This window comes from Mytilus edulis, chromosome 13 (assembly GCF_963676685.1).
Source record: "Mytilus edulis chromosome 13, xbMytEdul2.2, whole genome shotgun sequence".
NCBI classification, from domain to species: Eukaryota; Metazoa; Mollusca; class Bivalvia; order Mytilida; family Mytilidae; genus Mytilus; species Mytilus edulis.
The window spans coordinates 2,866,144-2,891,283 of record NC_092356.1 but is presented as its reverse complement, the minus strand read 5'-3'; the positions used below and the strand labels follow the sequence as shown (position 1 = coordinate 2,891,283).

The 25,140-nt window shown below is 33.7% G+C and overlaps 1 protein-coding gene across 1 annotated transcript in view; it reads left to right on the top strand.

Moving 5' to 3' along the window:
- The window catches only part of LOC139502339 (uncharacterized), a 123,086-nt gene that overhangs the window by 58,139 nt on the left and 39,807 nt on the right, over window positions 1-25,140 (top strand). The window contains exons 15-24 of the mRNA XM_071291787.1: window positions 765-900; window positions 3,116-3,146; window positions 4,769-4,856; window positions 6,952-7,114; window positions 11,328-11,529; window positions 12,931-12,985; window positions 13,572-16,583; window positions 18,663-18,778; window positions 21,448-21,567; window positions 24,318-24,386. Of these exons, the coding sequence (XP_071147888.1) occupies window positions 765-900; window positions 3,116-3,146; window positions 4,769-4,856; window positions 6,952-7,114; window positions 11,328-11,529; window positions 12,931-12,985; window positions 13,572-16,583; window positions 18,663-18,778; window positions 21,448-21,567; window positions 24,318-24,386 (3,992 nt within the window). The remainder of the gene's footprint in view (window positions 1-764; window positions 901-3,115; window positions 3,147-4,768; window positions 4,857-6,951; window positions 7,115-11,327; window positions 11,530-12,930; window positions 12,986-13,571; window positions 16,584-18,662; window positions 18,779-21,447; window positions 21,568-24,317; window positions 24,387-25,140) is intronic.

The window sequence follows — 25,140 nt, the reverse complement described above, 5'->3', positions numbered from 1 at the left end:
TGACAAAATGGAGGTCAAATTTGATATTGACGATTTTCACTTTCACCATTCATCAGTAATGGTTCTTTTGATATTGCCAGGACACAAATAAATATTAATAAATCCGGTTTGCTGTCGTTGTGACACCCTCTTGTTTTCAAGTCAAATGGTCTTCTAGAAAAGTTGTTTTAAAATTTTGACATTTAAATGACATATAGTTTACAAGTGTGAACAAATTCTATGTACAGGTAGCTAAACAAGGTGTATAGATGTGAACAAATTTAATGTGAAACTAGTGTACATTACATTAAACCAAATGTAAACATGTTTACTGTACACTGCGTATGGTGTGAACATGGCCTTATATTCTAGTTTAAATTGTTTACTGGTGTCCACAGTTGAAGATGCAAGTATATATAGACGAATGACACATGCCTTTCAAAGCCTCTAGTTCATCTTTTATTGCAGCTGTTATTTAAAAGCAGGAATCTCATAAACATTTGCATTTCTGATAAAAGAAACTATTTTTGAAGACTTATTGTCTTCTAAAGACTACTATAAATTCTTGAAAAAAACCTACATTTAAATTTGCCTTAATATTCTTTCTGCATTAATATTGTTGGTTTCTCTGAAACTAAATTTTTTATTATCCCTTTCTTATCATTCCAATCAATATCATTATCATTATGGACAAATAATACACTGTTTGAATGAAATAGATGTATGGCTTACTTATGTTAAAAAATTTTGAAGAGTGAACTTGAAAAAATATTCTTTATTTTTAGCAGTAAAGCTTCCTTCTCTGGAGATTGACAAATTCAATAAGAAAAGCATTTGGAAAAGACCTTACAAGAAAACAAATGGAAAATGTGAGGGACAGAAAAGACGGCCATATTCAGTAATTCCCATAACAACCTTACAGTAAGTTTACAGATTCATTAAACTTAAAAATAACTATCCTGTTTTCAATATGTATTAAACCTGTCAACAGGATGTTGATATAAATCATTTATTTTCCATGAATCAGTTTGTTCTTTGTGGAGTTGAATCAATGGGAACTTAATTTTTTTTATAAAAACCATCTATCATTGAATAGTTTTTCTGTACAATTTTTTTTTTTTTACAAAAACATCTTATCCTGCTTTATACAGTAGACTCCACCTAAACAGCTATCAGCTAAAAGAATATATCTGCTATTGTAATTTTATTTCAAAACACCAAACCCTTCCCTATATGTTTATTTAATTGTGTAATTGAATATCGGATATAAGAATAAATCCGCAAATCCGGATAAGAATATTCAGGCAATTTCCTGATACAAACAGTAAGATAGTACATAGTTCAAAGCTCTGCAGTGAATCCTTTTTCAATTTTTATACGCCCGTCGTCTTTTAGACGGGACGTATTATGGTATACCGTTGTCCGTCCGTCTGTCCGTCCGTCCGTCTGTCGTCCACACTTGGGACAATAACTCAAAAACACTTTCACCAATTTCCATGAAACTTAAGTGAATTGTTTATATCTATTGACGTAAGCTCCATTTCGTTTTTTTTTAATTTCAGATTTTAAGTTTTGGATTTATGGGGCTTTATTCATAAAAAAGGGGGGATTTTCAACACTTCGGACAATAACTCAAAAAGGCTTTCACCAATGTCCATGAAACTTTGGTGAATTGTTTATATCTATTGATGTAAGCTCCCTTTCAATTTTTATAAATTTCAGATTTTAAGTTTTGGATTTATGGGGCTTTATTCATAAAAAAAGGGGGATTTTCAACACTTCGGACAATAACTCAAAAAGGCTTTCACCAATGTTCATGAAACTTTAGTGAATTGTTTATATCTATTGATGTAAGCTCCCTTTCAATTTTTATAAATTTCAGATTTTAAGTTTTGGATTTATGGGGCTTTATTCATAAAAAAAGGGGGATTTTCAACACTTCGGACAATAACTCAAAAAGGCTTTCACCAATGTTCATGAAACTTTGGTGAATTGTTTATATCTATTGATGTAAGCTCCCTTTTAATTTTTATAAATTTCAGATTTTAAGTTTTGGATTTATGGGGCTTTATTCATAAAAAAAGGGGGATTTTCAACACTTCGGACAATAACTCAAAAAGGCTTTCACCAATGTCCATGAAACTTTGGTGAATTGTTTATATCTATTGACGTAAGCTCCCTTTCGTTTTTTTTTAATTTCAGATTTTAAGTTTGGGATTTATGGGGCTTTATTTATAAAAAAAGGGGGATTTTTAACACTTCGGACAATAACTCAAAAAGGCTTTCACCAATGTCCATGAAACTTTGGTGAATTGTTTATATCTATTGATGTAAGCTCCCTTTCAATTTTTATAAATTTCAGATTTTAAGTTTTGGATTTATGGGGCTTTATTTATAAAAAAAAGGGGGATTTTTAACACTTCGGACAATAACTCAAAAAGGCTTTCACCAATGTCCATGAAACTTTAGTGAATTGTTTATATCTATTGTTGTAAGCTCCCTTTCAATTTTTATAATTTCAGATTTTACATTTCTGTGTTATTAATTTTTATGCTTAAAAAAGGGGGGATTTTCCAATATTGGGACAATAACTAACACTTTCACAAAATTTTATGCAACTTTGAAAAATTGTTTATATCTATTGACATAAGCTCCCTTTCCATTTTTATAAATTTTAGATTTTACGTTTTCTTAAGTAATGAATTTTTATACTTAAAAAAGGGGGATTTTATGAAACTTTGGTGAATATATTAATGTAACATCCCTTTTTTGATTTGTATATATATATTTCTAGTTGATCATATAAATTCATTTAAAGCATAAAAGACAAGTTAAAAGAGCAACGGGCGTATCATGCGCTAAAGCGCAGCCCTTTATTTTTTATCTGTTAGTATGAGTTGAAAAATGAATTTAAAAAAAGAAATACAATATATGTAGTATTACCTAGGGGTCCAGCAATGATTGTATCTGCCAGACATGAGCTAATCTGAAAGGGTGATTGCCATAATGTAGATCAGTATTTCTGTTAGACCATATAATTCAGCTAGGTCATTTCATTGATATCAGATTTTGTATTTCCAATTTGCAATAGACAGTTGTTGATCAGTGACTTTTATATAACCTAATTTTTTTTTAGAAAAAAGACAAGAAGTGGTCAGAAAAAACAAGTAAGTGCAATCAACAGTTAAGCAATCAGTGCATACACTTTTTTCCTTTTTCTTCAGAGAATAAAGTTTTGTTTTCAGATTTGAGGTTAAGAGTAAGTATAATTTATTACCTATTTTTTTTCACATGTGTTCTTAACTATGACAGAAGTGATTAAGCTCAAAACTAATATATTGCTTATATTATAAAGAAATTTTTTTGTTCTATAAAAATTCTGATCACTTAGTAATTAACTTTTAAGGAAAGACCATCACTAATTCTGATTTTATAATAAAGATTTTATTAATAAATTAAACAAGACTATAACAAATTACATTCAAACACATTTACGGGTAACTATAAATATAAAAATAGAAATACATTGATTTCTTGTCATTTAACAAAACAGATTAAATCCCATAAATGAATCCTCATTCCCACATTAGTTAATATTAACTTGAAACTTTCATTTTTGTCTTGCCTTGAGTAAAAAAGTGAAATATAGGTAAGCTGTTTCCTGCAACAGTGACTGCAATGACTGCTTCAACGATATATTAGTTTGTGATTACTTCTAGTTTATATCCTTAAAGAATATAAGTAACAACCATAATCATGAAAACTGAGCCTTGACAAACCCACCATGAAATTAAGGTCAAGGTCAGATGAACACTGGGAGACAGATATGTACACCTCACATTCATTTAATACACTGATTATAACTAACCTATTTCATATAGAATCTGATTATTGGACAAAACCATGAAAACTTTAAAACATTCATCCATTAACCATGACAATCAGGCATATGCAATCAGGTCCAGTTCATATGAAACCCTGCCAAACAGACATGTTAACTCTACAATCATTCAATACGCTACAGTGCCCTATTGCTTTAGTTATGAGATATTGACTTGGCACATACCAAAACCTAATGAGGTCAGGTGAATCCTGTTTGACTGACATAAAGACCTTGAAAAAAAATCCATATACCAAATGAAGTTATATACTTATTTATTCTCATAAATAATCAAATAATTCACATGGCAAAAATATTTTTTTTTATGCCCCACCTACAATAGTAGAGGGGCATTATGTTTTCTGGTCTGTGCATCCATCTGTTCGTCTGTCTGTCTGTTCTTCCATTCGTCTGTCTGTCTGTCTGTCTTGCTTCAGGTTAAAGATTTTGGTCAAGGTAGTTTTTGATGAAGCCGAGGTCCAATCAACTTGGAACTTAGTACACATGTTGTTTATGATATGGTCTTTCTAATTTGAAAGCCAAATTAGACTTTTGACCCCAATTTCACTGTCCATTGAACATAGAAATTGAAAGTATGAGTTTTAGGTTAAAAATTTTGGTCAAGGTAGTTTTTGATGCAGTTGAAGTCCAATAAACTTGAAACTTAGTACACATGTTCCCTATGGTATGATCTTTCTTATTTTAATGCCAAATTAGATTTTTTACCCAATTTAATGGTCCATTGAGCATGGAAAATGATAGTGCGAGTGGGGCATCCATGTACTTTGGACGCATTCTTATTTTCAAAGCAGTGGCTTGCAAAATGTTTCTCATTTACATATATGAAGGCATACTAATTATATTATAAATACAATATTGTACATTATTTGTTCATTTCCTACATTCAAGTGCACTCCAGATGAAGAAGCTCGCCAAGATATTCAACTGGCTCAAGATAAGGATGGATTTGTTGTGAGACAAATTGATAATGTTAAAGGTATTTAAATAAATTTAATTTAATTTAGAAATTGTCTTTTCCACATGACATCAATATATATTTGAAAATGATAAGAGATGAAAGCTAGAAATTTCCATGCCACAGTTTGCTGGGAGAGGGAGTTTAACGAAACAAAAATTTATATACTGCATGTATTGCAAAGATCGTCGTCTTGCGTCGTCGTCGTCGTCCGAATACTTTTAGTTTTCGCACTCTAACTTTAGTAAAAGTGAATAGAAATCTATGAAATTTTAACACAAGGTTTATGACCACAAAAGGAAGGTTGGGATTGATTTTGGGAGTTTTGGTTCCAACAGTTTAGGAGTTAGGGGCCAAAAAAGGGCCCAAATAAGCATTATTCTTGGTTTTCGCACCATAACTTTAGTATAAGTTAATAGAAATCTATGAAATTTAAACACAAGGTTTATGACCATAAAAGGAAGGTTGGGTTTGATTTTGGGAGGTTTGGTCCCAACAGTTTAGGAATAAGGGGCCCAAAGGGTCCAAAATTGAACTCTGTTTGATTTCATCAAAATTTGAATAATTGGGGTTCTTTGATATGCCGAATCTAACTGTATGTAGATTCTTAAGTTTTGGTCCTGTTTTCAAATTGGTCTACATTAAGGTCCAAAGGGTCCAAAATTAAACTTAGTTTGATTTTAACAAAAATTGAATCCTTGGGGTTCTTTGATATGCTGAATCTAAAAATGTACTCAGATTTTTTATTATTGGCCCAGTTTTCAAGTTGGTCCAAATCCGGGTCCAAAATTAAACTTTGTTTGATTTCATCAAAAATTGAATATTTGGGGTTCTTTGATATGCCAAATCTAACTGTGTATGTAGATTCTTAATTTTTGGTCCCGTTTTCAAATTGGTCTACATTAAAGTCGAAAGGGTCCAAAATTAAACTAAGTTTGATTTTAACAAAAATTGAATTCTTATGCTTTTTTGATATGCTGAATTTAAACATATACTTAGATTTTTGATTATGGGCCCAGTTTTCAAGTTGGTTCTAATCAGGATCCAAAATTATTATATTAAGTATTCAGCAATAGCAAGAAATCTTCAATTGCACAGTATTGTGCAATAGCAAGCAATTTTCAATTGCACAGTATTGCGCAGTAGCAAGAAATATCTAATTGCACAATATTGCGCAATAGCAAGAAATTTTCAATTGTAGTTATCTTTCTTTGTCCAGAATAGTAGTTGAATCAACTTAAATCATTGTTTTATACAATATACAATGTATATTCACTTTTACTACCAACTGATAAATTAAAACAATCTTTACCATTCAGTGATAACAAGCACTTTATTTTACATTTTAATATTTTATGATGTATTTAAATGAGTAGTTATTGTTGCAAACTCCATTAGGAATTTGAATTGAGATCAGTTTTGGAAAAAGGGAAAGGTGGATGTGACAAAAAAAGGGGGGTTAAATTTTTCTCATTTCAGATTTCATAAATAAAAAGAAAATTTCTTCAAACATTTTTTTGAGAGGATTAATATTCAACAGCATAGTGAATTGCTCAAAGGCAAAAAAAATATTTTAAGTTCATTAGACCACATTCATTCTGTGTCAGAAACCTATGCTGTGTCAACTATTTAATCACACTCCAAATTTAGAGCTGAATCCAGCTTAAAAGTTGTGTCCATACTTGCCCCAACTGTTCAGGGTTCAACCTCTGCGGCCGTATAAAGCTGCGCCCTGCGGAGCATCTGGTTACCCATTGAACCTCTTTATAAACATCAACAAGACAGCAGCCTATTAACATTAAAACACAATACATTTTAAATGTCTCACTTATTGGTCAGCATGCAGTCTTCAACAATAAATCATTTATTCACTAAAAAAAAAAGGGGCAGATCATGCAGTTCCAACTTTCAACTTGCTTTAGTAGTTAGCGGTTTAAGTGTACTCTCTTTTTCACCTGATAATATGACATGAACATGTGGTATGATTGCCAATGAGACAACTCCACAAGAGACTAAATGACACAGATATTAACAGTTATATTTTTATTCCAGGATTTTGTGTGTTTTTTTTAAACTAAATTTAGAGAGAAAAAAAACATTGTCTTATCTGATTTAGGTAAAGGAGTGTTTGCTTCAAAGTTTTTCAAGAAAGGTGACTTTCTAATGGAATATCATGGGGAATTGATAAGTGGCAATGATGGTAAAAGACGGCTCACACAATATCCAAATTCCGTTGGAAGTTACATCATGTTCTTCAGATTTGCAGAAAAAGAAATGTGGTAAGTATATCATTTTATTCTGGTATCACCTAAGTTGGACAAAGGTATACAGAAAAACACATTAGTTTACATTACATTGCATATATGTACGTTTGTTGAGGAAGCATTAAATATGAGTTTTTTTACAACAGTATGATCAGTATAGCCGACAGGTTAACATCAGAGAGAATCCAGTTTGTCATTTATTAAGTCTCCCAAACAAAGTTTGGAGACTTATTGTTTTTGCTCAGTTCTTATTATTTTTATTATTCTTCTTCTGCTTCTTTTTCTTTTTCTTTTTCTTTTTCCTTTAATTTTTTCTTTTTCTTTTTCTTCCACCACTTTAAAAAAATGAACTTGTCCGCAGCGTTTCTCCAAAACCACTTGTCAGATTTACTTAGGGTTTCATAAAATGTTAGATTAATATGTCTAGGTGAGCCATCAATCGTATGTTTGTGCATTGAGGTCTATTAAGGGGTATTTTGGGGGGCCGAAAGTAGGAAGGGGTTTACTATAGAACCCTATAATATTTTATTTTTGAAAATTTTCAAATGAATATAACTTGAAAACTTTAAGTGATAAACACACACAGTCTTCAGAAATGATCATAGGACAATGAAACAAATCACATGAAATAAAGGGGGATCAATTTGAGAATGTGCTATTATCTTGTAAACAGTACATATCACCCACCCCTAAACCATATAAATTCTTGAAGGGGACTATTAAACAAATCAAATGAAATTTAAGGGAAGTCCCTAGGGGTCACCCCCCCTCATTCAATTTGAGAATGTGCTATTATCTTGTAAATGGTCCAGATCCCCACCCCTAAACCATATATATTCTTGTAGGGGACAATAAAACAAATGAAAAGAAATAAAAGGGAAATCCATAGGGGGTTACCCCACCCCCTCTTATTGAAAACTTGTAAATTGTCCATATCCCCACCCCTTAACCATGTATATCCTTGTATGCAACAATAAAACACATCAAATGAAATATAGAGAGAATCCATGGGGGTTATCCCCACCCCGTTCAAATGAGAATGTTTTATAATCTTGTAAACGATCCAGATCCCCATCCCTAAACCATATATATTCTTGTAGGGAACAATGAAATAAATCAAATGAAATTGAAGGGAAGTCCCTTGGGGTCACCCCCACCCCATTCAATTTGAGAATGTGCTATTATCTTGTAAACAGTCCAGATCCCCACCCCTAAATCATATATATTCTTGTAGGGGACAATAAAACAAATGAAATAATTAAAGGGAAGTCCATATGGGGTCACCACACCCTCTCTTGTTTGAAAACTTGTAAACGGTCTAGTTTCCCAACCCGTAAACCATATATATTCTTGTATGGGACAATTAAACAAATCAAATGAATATGGGAGCTTTGTTTGGGAGACTTCATAACAGCATCCTGATACAATTAATTCTTGTAATTCAAATGAATTGGCACAATTTTCGAAGTTTAGATTTCTGTTTTTGGTTCATAATAGCATTAAATTTTAAAAGATTACAGTTCGTTATGTATTTCTTGTCAATAAGTAGTGTTCTATCTGTCAAGAGACTGCTACATTCCATTACATAGCTGGTATTCGTCACTTATAGCACTCTAAGTCAATTCAAATTTTTGCAATTAAAGGCATGTTTAATTGATAAAACTTTCACAGATTTCCCAATAAACTCTTCAACCTACAAGCCAAGGGTGTTTAATTGTTTAAACATGGCTATTGTTTATTGATGGAAAAAAGCAAACACCCTCTACCACAATACCCTAAAATTAGTCATCAAACAGCTTCTTTTTATGCCCTATTTATTCTGCCCCATTTAGGGGCATTATGTTGTTTGGTCTGCATCCGTTTTTTATTTTGTCTGCCTGTCTGTCATGTTGAAGGTTAAAGTTTTTGGTGGAGGTAATTAATAGTCATTACTAAACTCATACACTTGTTTATAAATAACATCTTGGATGTAAAGAATATTATTTATAAAAAATAAAAATAATACCAAAAAAAAAAAAAAGATTTGATGAAATAAAAATCTATTTACATATTTTTTCCAACGGTAAATTTGGGAAAATGTAATATATACTCGTTGTCAATATCTGTAGTAAAAGACAGATTGGAACATACCAGAAATATATCAATTTCGGGATTTATTTCCTTTCTTGATATTCAATGACAGCAATTTAAAGAATAAACTGCTCAAGTTGTCCGCTTAAGGGGTATTCTTGACAGTTAAAACAGACTTATAATTGCAATCAAAAATAGGAAAAGATGACATAAAATTCTTTTTGTCTTTTTTTTTAAAACATCTTTGGTCAAATAGCTAAAGTATTATACACTGTGAGACGAAGACTGCCTCATGTTACAAAGTTTCCATCAGTTACATGACCAATATCCTTGACCTCAGTTTCATGGTTCAGTGACTACTTGATTAAAAAGGTTTTGTGATGTTGAATTCCCACCTATTATAAGTAATAGAATAATTACCGGTATATTTGATTTTTGCGTACCTTGCAAGGTCATCTTTGGACTTTGATAAATTGTTGAAAAACACTGTTATACAGACTTTTTTCGTATATGCCTTCAGATATTGGGCTGATTTATAGCTCACCAGGGCTCGGAAGTGTCCCATGTGAGGTTATGCCATCACTTGGCGTCCGTCGGCGTCTGTCGTCGTAAACTATTAAAAAAGTTTCTCATCTGAAACTACGGGGACAAATTCCTTCAAGCTTTAAGGTAATGTTCCTTAAGGTATCTAGTTTTTAAATTGTATCTGAAGTTTTTATTCATCAACAAACATGGCCGCCATAGCTAAAAATAGAACATAGGGGGTCAAATGCAGTTTTTGGCCTATATCTCAAAAACTAAAGCTTTTAGAACAAATCTGACACGGGTTAAAAGTGTTCAATTGGTCAAGATCTATCAGCCCTGAAATTTTCAGAAGAATCAAACAACCCGTAATTGGGTTGCTGCCACTGAATTGGTAGTTATAAGGAAATTTTGCAGTTTTTTTGTTATTATCTTTAATATTATTATAGATAGATATAAACTATAAACAGCAATAATGTTCAGCAAAGTAAGACCTACAAACAAGTTAAAATGACCATAGTTGTCAATTGACCCCTTAAGGAGTTATTGCCCCTTAAAGACAATTTTACACGAAGTTTTGATCCATTGACAAACACTGCAACCATGGCTAAAAATAGAATATAGGGGTCAAATGTAGTTTTCGGCTTATATCTTAAAAAAATAAAGCTTTTAGTGCAAATCTGACATGGGGTTAAATTTTTGAATTGGTCAAGATCTATCAGCCCTGAAATTATCAGACGAATAAAATAACCCACGGAATTGGTAGTTTTAACAAAATTTTTGCAGTTTTTAGCTCACCAGGCCCAAAGGGCCAAGTGAGCTTTTTCTTGTCACTTGGCGTCTGGCGTCATTGTCGTCTCCATCGTCGTCTGTCATCGTTAACTTTTACAAAAATCTTCTCTGAAACTACTGGGCCAAATTAAACCAAACTTGGCTACAATCATCATAAGGGCATCTAGTTTTAAAAATGTGTCCAGTGACCTGGCAAACAGATCAAGATGGCCACCATGGCTAAAAGTAGAAAATGTAGATATTGGGTTATAACTCTGAAACCAAAGCATTTAGAGCAAATCTGACATGGGAGTAAAATTGTTTATCAAGTCAAGATCTATCTGCCCTGAAAATTTCAGATGAATTGAACAGCTGGTTGTTTGGTTGCTGCCTCTGAATTGGTAATTTTTAAGGAAATTTTGCCGTTTTTGGTTATTATCTTGAATACTATTATAGATAGTGATTAACTGTAAACTGCAATAATGTTCAGCAAAGTAAGATCTACAAATAAGTCAACATGACTAAAATGGTCAGTTGACCTCTTAAGGAGTTATTGCCCTTTATAGTCAATTATTAACAATTTTCATTAGTTTTTGCAAAATATTTTGCTCTGGAACTATTAAGGGCCAAGTTCATTATAGATGGACAAATTGTAAGTAGCAAGAATGTTCAGTAAAGCAAGATCTCCAAACACATCACCATCACCTAAACACAATTTTTTTTCATGAATCCATATGACGATCTGTTTTCTTTGTTTGATATGCATATAGACCAAGGTAAGTGACACAGGCTCTTAAGAGCCTCTAGTTTATTTTATGATATTTCACCAGTTTTGCTTGATTTTATATGCACTTATTTTTTGTAGTGTTGATGCAACATTTTCTAAAAGAATCGGAAAGTACGTAAACGATGGCATAAAAAGTTGCCAAAATGCCAGAGTTAGAAGGATCATTGTAGACACCATACCAAGGGTTGCTATATATGCTGTACAGGATATTTCCCCTGGAACTGAAATTTTGTACGATTATGGTGTAAATGACCTTCCATGGAGGCAAAGTACTTCAAAAGTAAGTACTTAGAAGGAATATGTTTTGCCATGTATTTTCAAGGCAATTACTTTTTGCCCTTCTGCTATCCTAAGACTCATTATTTGTGAGCTACATGTAATGCCAAACTGATCATTGTTTCAAAAATTTAGAATGATCTGCATACAGAGGTCTTCTTTTAGAGATTCGAACCACTGAATGGAATGAAACTAACCATTGCATAAATGTTCCTTATGAGGGGCTGATGAAGTGTTTGTACTTTGTTGGGATTAACTGTTCAAGATAGCATCCTGGTGTTTTTATTAAAATATTGGTCCTGTGTTTAACCAAATTTGACCTCTATCATTATTTGGGTATATGTATTATTTTCATCTATGTGTTTAACCAAATTTGACCTCTATCATTATTTGGGTATATGTATTTTTTCATGATTTTCAAAACCACAGTAGAGTCAGATGACACATTTAGATTCCGGACAATAACTTTAGTTTTAGTGAATGAATATCTATAAATTTTTACATGAAGGTTCAATACCACTAAAGAAAGGTTGTGATTGATTTTGGGAGTTATGGTTTCAATAGTTTAGGAATTAGAAGCCGAAATAAGCATTTTTGTAGTTTTCAAACAATAACATGTGTTTAATGTTTAAGTGTATGCATCCCTCTGAAATTATACTATAAGCTTCCATACCATGAAGGGATGGTTAGTATTGACTTGGGCAGGGGGGGGGGGGGGGGGGTGTGTTATGGCTCAAAATGTTTTGGAATTAGGGGCAAAAAAGGGGGGAAACTAGGATTGTCTGGTCAATGGACAATTATGACAATTTAAAAGCAGTGTAAGGGAGCAAAAACATTTAACATACAATGTTGGGTATGTTTGGCATTTACCTCATTTACACTACTTGTAAAATATGTATAAAGTAATGTCAGGTTTTGGACTAATTGGCAAAAAAAGGGGGATGGTAGTAGTTTTCATTTTTTCCCCCAAATTTCTCAAATTCCACATTTTTGAAGAAGAAATCTTTAATTGCACAATACTGTGCAATAGATTTGTAAGATCTTGACATTTGTTTTGTGTCAGAAACTCATATTGTGTCAAAGATTTGATCACAATCCAAATTCAGAGATGTATCAAGCTTGAATGTTGTGTCCATACTTGCCCCAACTGTTCAATGTTTGACCTGTGCGGTCGTAAAAATCTGCGACCTGCGGAGCTCCTGGTTTAAATGATTTATGTCCTTTAGAAATTTTAAATAAGTGTTATGTGGAGGAAATTAGAACTCTGTTATTTTATCCCCTTTATATCTTTATATGCAAGCAAAACATTTGTTTTAAATGCCAAGCTTATTTTCACCAAATGTAGGTATTCAAGAAACTATTCATGCATACATAATTGAAAAAGTTTTCAATAATTTGTTTTCAGACAACCCAAAGGTGCTCTGTAGTATTGGAGAAGATGTGTTTAGCTGATCTTAAAGGTTTATTTTACCTTAGTAGTATTTAATTTAAATGTTTTTTTCACATCCAAAAAGGTTAAAACTTTATATGTCACTTCTGAAATTAAGAAAAAAAAATAACTAAAAGACTTCATGAAATGCAAGTGTAGACAAATATAGAAAAAAAATTGAAATTGTCCTGCAGTGGTAATACCAAATATTCATTTATTTGAGCTGTTCACTTAGGCTGCTAAATATAGCATTGCAATATTAACTCTTTTTTTTTCCCTTTTATTTTAGATTTTTTAACTTTGAGTGTAATTTTGTAAATTACATATGATTTTGACCTTCTGGGTTTTGAGTTTCTTGTTTATCCCTAATCAAATCACAAAATGAAAAGCTCAATTATATCAGACAAATTGATGCAATTGTCATATTCCTGCCTTGGTATAGATCATAGGCATGACATCAATAAAAAAAATATCTGAAAATTTCTGACACACAAATAAAAAGAAATGAGGAGTGTCAATTTTGAAGATTTTTAAAAGTTAAGTTTATTTATTGCTGTTTGAAAATTTGAAAATAATGCAATGTTATTTAATAATATTTTTTTTCTCTCAAAAAACAGAGAATGATGTTCTGTCAACAGAACTTGCTGCTAACCAGTCTGTCACAGAAGATGATATTATGTCAACACAACTTGCTGCTGACCAGTCTCTCACAGAGGATGATATTTTGTTAACACAACTTGCTGCTGACCAGTCTGACACAGAGGATGATATTTTGTCAACACAACTTGCTGCTGACCAGTCTGTCACAGAGGTTGCTGCTGACCAGTCTGTCAAAGAGGATGATGTTTTGTCAACACAACTTGCTGCTGACCAGTCTGACACAGAGGATGATGTTTTGCCAATACAACTTGCTGCTGACCAATCTGTCACAGAGGATGATGTTTTGCCAATACAACTTGCTGCTGACCAGTCTGACACAGAGGATGATGTTTTGTCAACACAACTTACTGCTGACCAGTCTGTCACAGAGGATGATGTTTTGTCAACACAACTTGCTGCTGACCAGTCTGTTACAGAGGATGATGTTTTGTCAACACAACTTGCTACTGTCCAGTCTGTCCTAGAGGATGATGTTTTGCCAATACAACTTGCTGCTGACCAGTCTGTCACAGAGGATGATGTTTTGCCAACACAACTTGCTGCTGACCAGTCTGTCACAGAGGATGATGTTTTGTCAACACAACTTGCTGCTGACCAGTCTGACACAGAGGATGATGTTTTGCCAATACAACTTGCTGCTGACCAGTCTGTCACAGAGGATGATGTTTTGCAAATACAACTTGCTGCTGACCAGTCTGACACAGAGGATGATATTTTGTCAACACAACTTGCTGCTGACCAGTCTGTCACAGAGGATGATGTTTTGTCAACACAACTTGCTGCTGACCAGTCTGTCACAGAGGATGATGTTTTGTCAACACAACTTGCTGCTGACCAGTCTGTCCCAGAGGATGATGTTTTGCCAATACAACTTGCTGCTGACCAGTCTGTCATAAAGGATGATGTTTTGTCAAAACAACTTGCTGCTGACCAGTCTGACACAGAGGATGATGTTTTGTCAACGCAACTTGCTGCTGACCAGTCTGACACTGAGGATGATGTTTTGTCAACACAACTTGCTGCTGACCAGTCTGTCACAGAGGATGATGTTTTGTCAACACAACTTGCTGCTGACCAGTCTGACACAGAGGATGAAGTTTTGTCAACACAACTTGCTGCTGACCAGTCTGTCACAGAGGATGGTGATTTGTCAACACAACTTGCTGCTGACCAGTCTGTCACAGAGGATGATATTTTGCAAACACAACTTGCTGCTGACCAGTCTGACACAGAGGATGATGTTTTGTCAACACAACTTGCTGCTAACCAGTCTGTCCCAGAGGATGATGTTTTGCCAAAACAACTTGCTGCTGACCAGTCTGTCACAAAGGATGATGTTTTGTCAAAACAACTTGCTGCTGACCAGTCTGACACAGAGGATGATGTTTTGTCAACACAACTTGCTGCTGACCATTCTGTCACAGAGGATGATGTTTTGTCAACACAACTTGCTGCTGACCAGTCTGACACAGAGGATGATGTTTTGTCAACACAACTTGCTGCTGACCAGTCTGTCACAGAGGATGATGTTTTGTCAACACAACTTGCTGCTCACCAGTCTGACACAGAGGATGATGTTTTGTCAACACAACTTGCTGCTGACCAGTCTGTCACAGAGGATGGTGATTTGTCAACACAACTTGCTGCTGACCAGTCTGTCACAGAGGATGGTGATTTGTCAACACAACTTGCTGCTGACCAGTCTGTCACAGAGGATGATATTTTGCCAACACAACTTGCTGCTGACCAGTCTGACACAGAGGATGATGTTTTGTCAACACAACTTGCTGCTAACCAGTCAAACACAAAGGATGATGTTTTGTCAAAACAACTTGCTGCTGACCAGTCTGACACAGAGGATGATGTTTTGTCAACACAACTTGCTGCTGACCAGTCTGTCACAGAGGATGATGTTTTGTCAACACAACTTGCTGCTGACCAGTCTGTCACAGAGGATGATGTTTTGTCAACACAACTTGCTGCTAACCAGTCAAACACAGAGGATGATGTTTTGCAAACAAAACTTGCTGCTGACCAGTCTGACACAGAGGATGATATTTTGTCAACACAACTTGCTGCTGACCAGTCTGTCACAGAGGATGATATTTTGTCAACACAACTTGCTGACCAGTCTATCACAGATGATGATGTTTTGTCAACACAACTTGCTGCTGACCAGTCTGTCACAGAGGATGATGTTTTGTCAACACAACTTGCTGCTGACCAGTCTGTCACAGAGGATGATATTTTGTCAACACAACTTGCTGACCAGTCTATCACAGATGATGATGTTTTGTCAACACAACTTGCTGCTGACCAGTCTGACACAGAGGATGATGTTTTGTCAACACAACTTGCTGCTGACCAGTCTGACACAGAGGATGATGTTTTGTCAACACAATTTGCTACTGACCAGTCTGTCATAGAGGATGATATTTTGTCAACACAACTTGCTGCTGACCAGTCTGTCACAGAGGATGATGTTTTGTCAACACAACTTGCTTCTGTCACAGAGGATGATGTTTTGTCAACACAACTTGCTGCTGACCAGTCTGTCCCAGAGGATGATGTTTTGTCAACACAACTTGCTGCTGACCAGTCTGTCCCAGAGGATGATGTTTTGTCAACACAACTTGCTGCTGACCAGTCTGACACAGAGGATGATGTTTTGTCAACACAACTTGCTGCTGACCAGTCTGTCACAGAGGATGGTGATTTGTCAACACAACTTGCTGCTGACCAGTCTGTCACAGAGGATGAGTTTTTGCCAACACAACTTGCTGCTGACCAGTCTGTCACAGAGGATGATGTTTTGTCAACACAACTTGCTGCTGACCAGTCTGACACAGAGGATGATGTTTTGTCAACACAACATACCAGGGTATCACCCTTGAAAGATTCTTCTGCAACAACTTTAAAGATGTCATCAATGGAGGATGTCAAAAAACGACAGGTTGATTGTGAAGAAGGTTGGTGAATTAAAATCAAAATTGTAGATGGATATTTTTTGTGCTTGTTATAGCTTTGCTCTACCTTTTGTCTATCTTCAACTTGCTTGCTACATCAATATTTTAAAATCTCAATGTCTTGGATCATTAATTATTTGTTACTCAACTTAATTGTGAAATTGTGAAAAAAAGAAGTTTCAATAATCATAGCAGCCATTACATAATAACAAAGGCATGGGGGTAAAACAAATAAGAGATACATTTAAATGTGGATTTCTTTAAAAATAATATTGAAATATTTAAAAAAGTATTATTAACAAATTATGCACTATTAATTGTTTTATTATCCAAATAACAAGCTTTTGATCTGATGAAGGTTTTTAATACATTTCTAGAAAAAGTTTTAGTTGCATTAAATATGTATACTGTAGTTGCATATATATGCAAAATACTGTGTATGATTAACAGTATATTTGATAGACATATGATCATGAATAGTCCATAACACTTGACTATTTAAATATCTTTTTTGTCAAGCCTGTGACTTTTGTGGCAGAAAGCTTGACATAGAGATAGTGATCTGGAAGAGGCAGTAGCCTTAGCTAAATTCGTTAAAGCTTAATATTTCAGAAAAGTACAAGACTTTGACTTTTGACATCATACTTTGTATATAGATACCTCATGTTAAGAAGCTGAACCAAACTTGGCCTAAATCATCCTTAGCATATTACGTTCTAAAATATGTATCAAATCATGCCCATCAACAAAGATGGCAGCCATGGCTAAAATAGAACATAGGGTTAAATGCAGTTTTTGGCTTATAGCTCTGAACTAACGGTATATAGAGCAAATCTGCATGGGGTAGAAATGTTCATCAAAACAAGATCTATCTGCAACGTTAGCTAACTTCCTTTAAGCTGTGTATTTTAGAAGGTGGAAGGTTTTGATCCTTATACTTTGTATATAGATGCCTCATGTTACAAAATTTTCCATCTGTCATGTCCATTGTCTTTGACCTCAGTTTTATGGTTCAGCTACTACTTGAAAAATAAAGGGTTTATATAAGTCAGCCTCACTGTGTGATGCATTTTCTTACCCATCACTCAACAACTTCTTGTTTAATGAAATATTTGTCAGTGGTATCATCAATAAGCAGTAGCTCACACTTTCACTTGTTGAACCATGATTTCAAACAGTTAACATGTGAGGTTTTTTATGCCCCACCTACGATAGTAGAGGGGCATTATGTTTTCTGGTCAGTGCCTCCGTTCGTTCGTTCGTCCGGTTAAAGTTTTTGGTCAAGGTAGTTTTTGAAGAAGTTGAAGTCCAATCAACTTGAAACTTAGTACACATTTTCCCCATGATATGATCTTTCTAATTTTAATGCCAAATTATAGTTTTGACCCCAATTTCATGGTCCACTGAACATAGAAAATGATAGTGCGAAGTTCAGGTTAAAGTTTTTGGTCAAGGTAGTTTTTGCTGAAGTTGAAGTCCAATCAACTTGAAACTTAGTACACATGTTCCCCATGATATGATCTTTCTAATTTTAATGCCAAATTATAGTTTTGACCCCAATTTCATGGTCAACTGAACATAGAAAATAATAATGCGAAATTCAGGTTAAAGTTTTTGGTCAAGGTAGTTTTTGATGAAGTTAAAGTTACATCAACTTGAAACTTAGTACACATGTTCCCTATGATATGATCTTTCTAATTATAATTCCAAATTAAAGTTTTGACCCCAATTTCACGGTCCACTGAACATAGAAAATGATAGTGCGAGTGGGGCATCCGTGTACTATGGACACATTCTTGTTTTATTTCAAAATGCCAACATATATGATTATTTTAAGGAATTTGGATTTCTTAAAAGTCCAAGTACGTTTGCAGAACACCTGTAGATTACCAAGATAATCACACTGCAGGAGAAGGGAAAGTCAACTTCCTGTAGTTTTTTTTTTTTTAAATCGACAAAAGTTTCTGTTTTTCTTGTATTGGTTGAAGATTATTGTTTTCCATCTGAATTTCAATTTTTGACATTATTGTGAAGGATTAATTTTATCTTTTTAACTATATGGTATATCTTTTAATTATTCAGTTCTGTCAGAGATTTGGAGATCTAAATCAAGAGATGCAAACACTATATCTAAAGTAGGACCATATTCTATCTCAATAGATGCTCTGAATACCATCCAACATTGGCTTTCAGATGAGGTAAGCAAATCTGAGGCAAAATAGTTTTAAAAATTAGATAATACTCTGTACTTTTTTTTAAAAGAAATATGCTTTTTGAAGAAGTACAGTGTTATTTTTCTCATGAACTACAAGTCACATTTCTATGGAGCCCCGCTAGGGACATGCAAAGAAAAAAAATATATTGTGCGCACTGCGCACAAAATAATATAGTGTGAACACAAAATAATATATTGTGCGCACAATTTTAATATATTGTGCGCACAACTTAAACATATTGTGCGCACAACATAATATAGTGTGCGTTAAATTCTTTGACTTTACACAATGTGTCCTTTTTAAAGTGACAGAATGGAAAAATGCATAAGGTTTTCTTTTGAAATGGGGCTAGCTAGATACATGAAAATACTCTTGCAAAAAATCATCAGTGCATTCGTATCGACTCCTGACATGAATACTGAATAAATTACGTTTATTTCAGATTAATATTACACCATACAAGCATTCCGTACACCAAATATATCCAGCTAAATGCTTATAGTATCCGAGAAATACACCAAAAACAAAAAATTACTTTGCCGGACCACTTTACCCTGAAAATGAGGTCAAGGTCAAATGATACCTGTCAAGTTGACATTTAGACATTAAAATCGTTTCATACAACCAAATATAGAAGAACTATTGCATTTGGTATCTGAGATTATGTCTAAACCACGAACATTTAACTTTGTTGAATGATCAGTAAAATGAGTCAAGTGAAAACTGTTTTCCTAATTTTGGACGCACACCACATCATATTGTGCGCACAATATGTTTAAGTTGTGCGCACAATATATATTTAAATTGTGCGCACAATATATTTAAATTGTGCGCACAATATATTATTTTGTCCCTAGCGGGGCTCCGTACATTTCTTGATAAATGTAAATCTCAACTTAAACTTTATAAAAGAAAAGTTAAGAACTTAAGAAAATGTTCTAAGTTTTGTTATTAGAGTTATAATTATAATCAAAACAGAGTGATATAACATGTTAAATAATGCATTTAAAAAAAAATACAGTTCAACACAGATAACATTCTTAATTTATGCAGTCAATAAACCAAGTTAAAATTCAGTTTTTAGGTAAGAAAATTATTAGCTCACCTGGCCCATAGGGCCAAGTGAGCTTTTCTCATCACTTGGCATCCATGGTTGGGCGTCCTGCATCCATCATCTGCTAACTTTTACAAAAAATCTTCAATTCTAAAACTACTGGGCTAAATTTGACAAAACAAAGCCACAATCATTATTAGGGTATCTATTTGAAAAATGTGTCTGGAGATCCGGCCAACCAACCAAGATGGCAGCCATAGATAAAATAGAAAATGAAGATTTTGGCTTATAACTCTAAAACCAAAGCATTTACAGCAAATCTGACACGGGGTAAAATTGTTTATCAGGTCAAGACTTGTCTGCCCTGAAATTTTCAGATGAATTGGAGAACCTGTTGTTGGGTTGCAGCCCATAAATTGGTAATTTTAAGGAAATTTTGCCTATTTTAGCTCACCTGGCTCATAGGGCCAAGCAAATTTTCTCATTATTTGGCGTCTGTCATCCGTCTTCTTCCATCATCCTCAACTTTTACAAAAATCTTCTCCTCTAAAACTACTGGCATCATAGCTAAAAATAGAACAATGCCCAGGGTAAAATGTAGATTTTGGCTTATATCTGAAACCAAACCAGAGCAAATCTGACATGAGATAAATGTGTTTATCAGATGAAGATCCATCTTCCCTGAAATTTACAGATGAATCAGACAACCTGTTGTTAGGTTGCTGCCCCTGAATTGGAAATTTTAGGGATATTTTGCGGTTTTTGGTTATTATCTTGAATATTATTATAGATAGAGATAAACTGTAAACAGCAATAATGCTCAGCAAAGTAAGATCTACAAATAAGTCAACACGGCCAAATCTCCCTTAAGGAGATATTGCCCTTTATAGTCAATTTTTAACAATTTTTCATTAATATTTGTAATCTTTTACAAAAATATTCTCCCCTGAAACTACTGAGACAAATTTAACCAAACTTGTCCACAATTATCTAAAAGGGTATCTTGTTTTAAAATTGTGTCCGATAACCCCGCCTGTGAAACCAAGATGGCCAACATGGCTAAAATAAGGACATGGTAAAATGCAGTTTTTGGCTTATATCTTGCAGTAAGAGCAAATCTTACAAGATAAGATTGTTTTTATGTCCAAATCTATCTACCATGAAATATTCAGCTCATTCAGGCAACCTGTTGTTGCGTTCCTGCCCCTGAATTGGTCATTTTAAGAAAATTTTGCAGCTGTTGGTTATTATCTTGAGTATTATTATAGATAAAGATAATCTGTTAATAGCACTAATGTACAGCAAAGTAATTCCTAATAATAAGTCGGCATTACCAATACGGTTAATTGGCCCTTTAAGCCCTGGTCACAACGAACCCAAAATACATTTATGCAGGGCCACAACATAAAATTTTGTCTAATCGCAGGTCATCTGCAATCATGGTACAACAGTTGCTCGATATTTTGAGCATCGTGCCACTGTTGTGTGTTGTGAGACGAAAATTGAACATGCACCTTTTTTGCATAATTCCTGCAAGTAATTAGATTTCTACACCATGCTTGTTTATCTATTTATAACTTTTTATTTTTTGTTTTAGGTGATGAATGCCTACTTGTATATGTTGTCTGAAAATTTCCCCCAGGTCTGCCATATCAACAGTGTGCTTATGACAGCTGTATTTAATGATCAGCCACAAATTCATTCATTATTACATCAGGTATTTTTTTTTAAGGCATGATCATATGGTTTATTTAATTACTATATATACTTTTGAAAATTTCCAAAAGTAGTATGTTTTCAAAGGCCTGATACACCCCTAGTTGCTGAAAAATCTAAAATCTTGTATCAGATGACATAATTTTTGTAAAATTGTTGCATAAAAGGTTAATAATGATAATTATGATAAATTTATCATTGTAAATATACTAAACCGCAAAAGAAACTTTGTATTTGTCGAAAGCCTAAATTTTCAAATGAATATTTAAAAATAATAAAAAAAAAAACAATTTCATATGTATTAAAAAAAAATATCTATCTATTTTTTTGTTTAGGTAAATTCTCTTCAATTGATGCTAAGATTATGTTGAAATTTCCTTTATGGCTGGCTGTGTTCATTAATTTGGTTGTTCTAATAGTTGTCTCTTTAGGTCCTTGTACACGTTTCACAGTCACATTTCATGATTATGAGATGCAAGTTGTCCATGCCTCTATAAGGGTATTTTAGAGGTGCTAAGTTTTCGTGTCATCATTATCTGTTTGATGCAGTACTGATGCCATGACTTAACCCACCATAAAGAGAACAGCTAATAGGACATTTGAATGCTGGACAGCGACCTCAAGTCGTTGCATATGCATTTAACTGCAATGTAGGCACCATCCAACGTCTACATGAACACCACAATTCAACAAACAGTACAAATGACCGTCCACGTATTCAACACTAATGGCAGACCTGAATTAAATAAATCTTGGATATGATAGTGGAAAACTATTAATGAACTAAAATAATGCGGATTTGTTAAATAACAAGGGTATTTATACGCCCATTCAATTAAAAATGCATTAATTTTTCCATTATGTTTGCCTCAAATTACTGTGACATTTCTTTTGCAGTTTAGTATATAATGGAATTTGAAGAGACTTTTGTACAAGTGATATAGATTTAGCACTATAAAACCAGGTTCAATCCCCCATTTTCTACATTTTAAAATGCCTGTTTCAAGTCAGGAATATGTCTCAGAATATTTTTTTTATATATACCTTAATATAACACAAGGTACTTTACTAAATTTTTTGAAAAATGACACCCAGTCCCGAATTCCCGTTATTTTTTGATTTCTCGGTTGTCAAACCTACTTAAACTTAATATGCCGTAAATCTAAATTGATTTATCTACACAATGGTATATGACACGAGTATCATTGTTGTCGGGATCATTAGTAGCAGGTCTCAGAAGTCGGTCAACGGGATTTTTTTTGCATTCGTCTCAAACTTTGGCAACACCCAGCCCACAGTGATTGAATTATTATAAAAATTATTAAAATTAAAACTGTCAGCTTCCCTCTGACTATAAATTATTATCTTTATTGTAAATTCTTTACAGAGTATGTCAAACAAACCCAAATAAGTGTTTTTTGAGGTCTGTCGAATGTGTCAGGAGTTTCTAATTTTAGAACTCAGATTTTTCCCATTTTATTGACATCATTCAGACTCTCTCTGGACTTTACATAAGATATTGAGATAACTCCAAAAGGTTTGAAAAGCGAGAAATTTTGAAGTATCATGAAAAGATGTATTTAGCTAATGATGCTATTTGTTCATGGTATGTATATTTCTAATATAAACATTTTATTTTTATTTTGAGTAGGGAAAACAAAACAAAAACGTATGTCAATCCTTATTTGAATGGTAAATTGACATTTTTAAAATCCTAAACTTGCAGAACCCCTTGTATTTTCGAAAATATTCATCAATAGTCAATTTTTGTAATAGTTCGTCATTTGAAAAATGACCATCTGCTATACCGGAACAGGAATGGACAGTAATCCCACCTATATTCAAGGAAGCCACTCCCGTTGTTCCTGTGACTGCCGACCATTCCCCCCCCCCCCCCCCCCCTTTTTTTAGTTCTTGTTCTATAGTACAGACCAAATGGCTCTTCCCCGTTCCACTTTGCCCCAAAAGCAAAATTTTATGACCATTTTTTACCTCATTCAATGCTATAAGCTGTTTGACATTCATTTTGTTATGATACACACGTGTACACAACGCCACTAATGTAGAGTTATAAATTGACCAAAATTTCCCACATTTATTTTTAGCCAGACGATTGACCAATGAGAAACCAGTATAAAATTACATGCGGACTGAGTGTTGCCAAAGTTTGAGACGAATGCAAAAAAAATCCCGTTGACCAACTTCTGAGACCTGCTACTAATGATCCCGACAACAATGATACTCGTGTCATATACCATTGTGTAGATAAATCAATTTAGATTTACGACATATTAAGTTTAAGTAGGTTTGACAACCGAGAAATCGAAAAATAACGGGAATTCGGGACTGGGTGTCATTTTTCAAAAAATTTAGTTAAGTACCTTGTGTTATATTAAGGTATATAGGAAATTTTTTTCTGAGACAAGTGCCTGTGAATATGACAGTTGTCCATTTGTTTTTGATGTGTTTTGTCATTCGATTTTGTTATGTGATAATGGACTTTCCGATTTTATTTTCCTCAGAGTTTAGTATTTTATTGATATTTCTTTTTAATGAGGTAAACACAGTTAATTTTTCAACAAACTATTTTTCCTTAAGGCCTTCACATACATATAACCATACAAGCATTTACTTTTAACAAAAATAGTAGACACACCTTTTCAAGTTACAGTCTCTATGCCTTTTGATGAGTAAATAATGGACAGTTATTGTTCTGGTTTTCTGTAAATTCTTGTTTTTTGCATCTTACAGTATGACTTCAAGGAGTTTGATACAATAATTGGTGCTGTTCATGAGAATGATAACCACTGGACACTTATGGTATGTACATAATATATAAAAGGAGATCTGGTATGAATGCATGGAGACAACTATCCACCAGAGTTCAAATAACAAATTGGTCACCTTACATTGTGAAAAAAATACATACCATATAGCCAGCTATAAAAGATTTCCCCTGTGAGCGCTAAAAACACAGATATTGGGACCGGTGACAGATAAGATGTTAAACTGTAAATGCTGCCAAGATTTTGCGATTTTTTCTTAATAAGATATATACAGTTTTCCACACTTTTTTTTCATGCTTGATGATATTGATTTGATATTTGGTTTATTGTTTAATCATGACAAGTAACAGATAAAGTTGGTATTTTGTTCCAATCTGAAAATTCAGTTTTTGATTGTTAATGGTTTTAAGAAATGGAAGAATTTGATTTATGGTCCTTCCCTATGCCTACATTACCCTACTCATTTGCTCTGTAATTATTGTACAAAGTGAGGAGAAGTTATCAGCTTGCTCAAGTCTAAGGGAGGGGAAATAGACCAGTAGTAGACAATAAACAGATATTTGGGTTTTTCTTCATATAGATATCATAAAATTTCAGCTGCTGGACACAATGTAAATCTCTTAAGCTTGATCTGTGCTCACTTACCAAAAAGTTTAAACTGTGGCTCACAGCTGATATGTTGTGATATATAAATGTGTAGAAAACCCAATAATTTATATCTATCGGACATTTAAAGACCTCTCTCATCTTCAGTGTAAACAATGAATTATACTTATATATACACAACT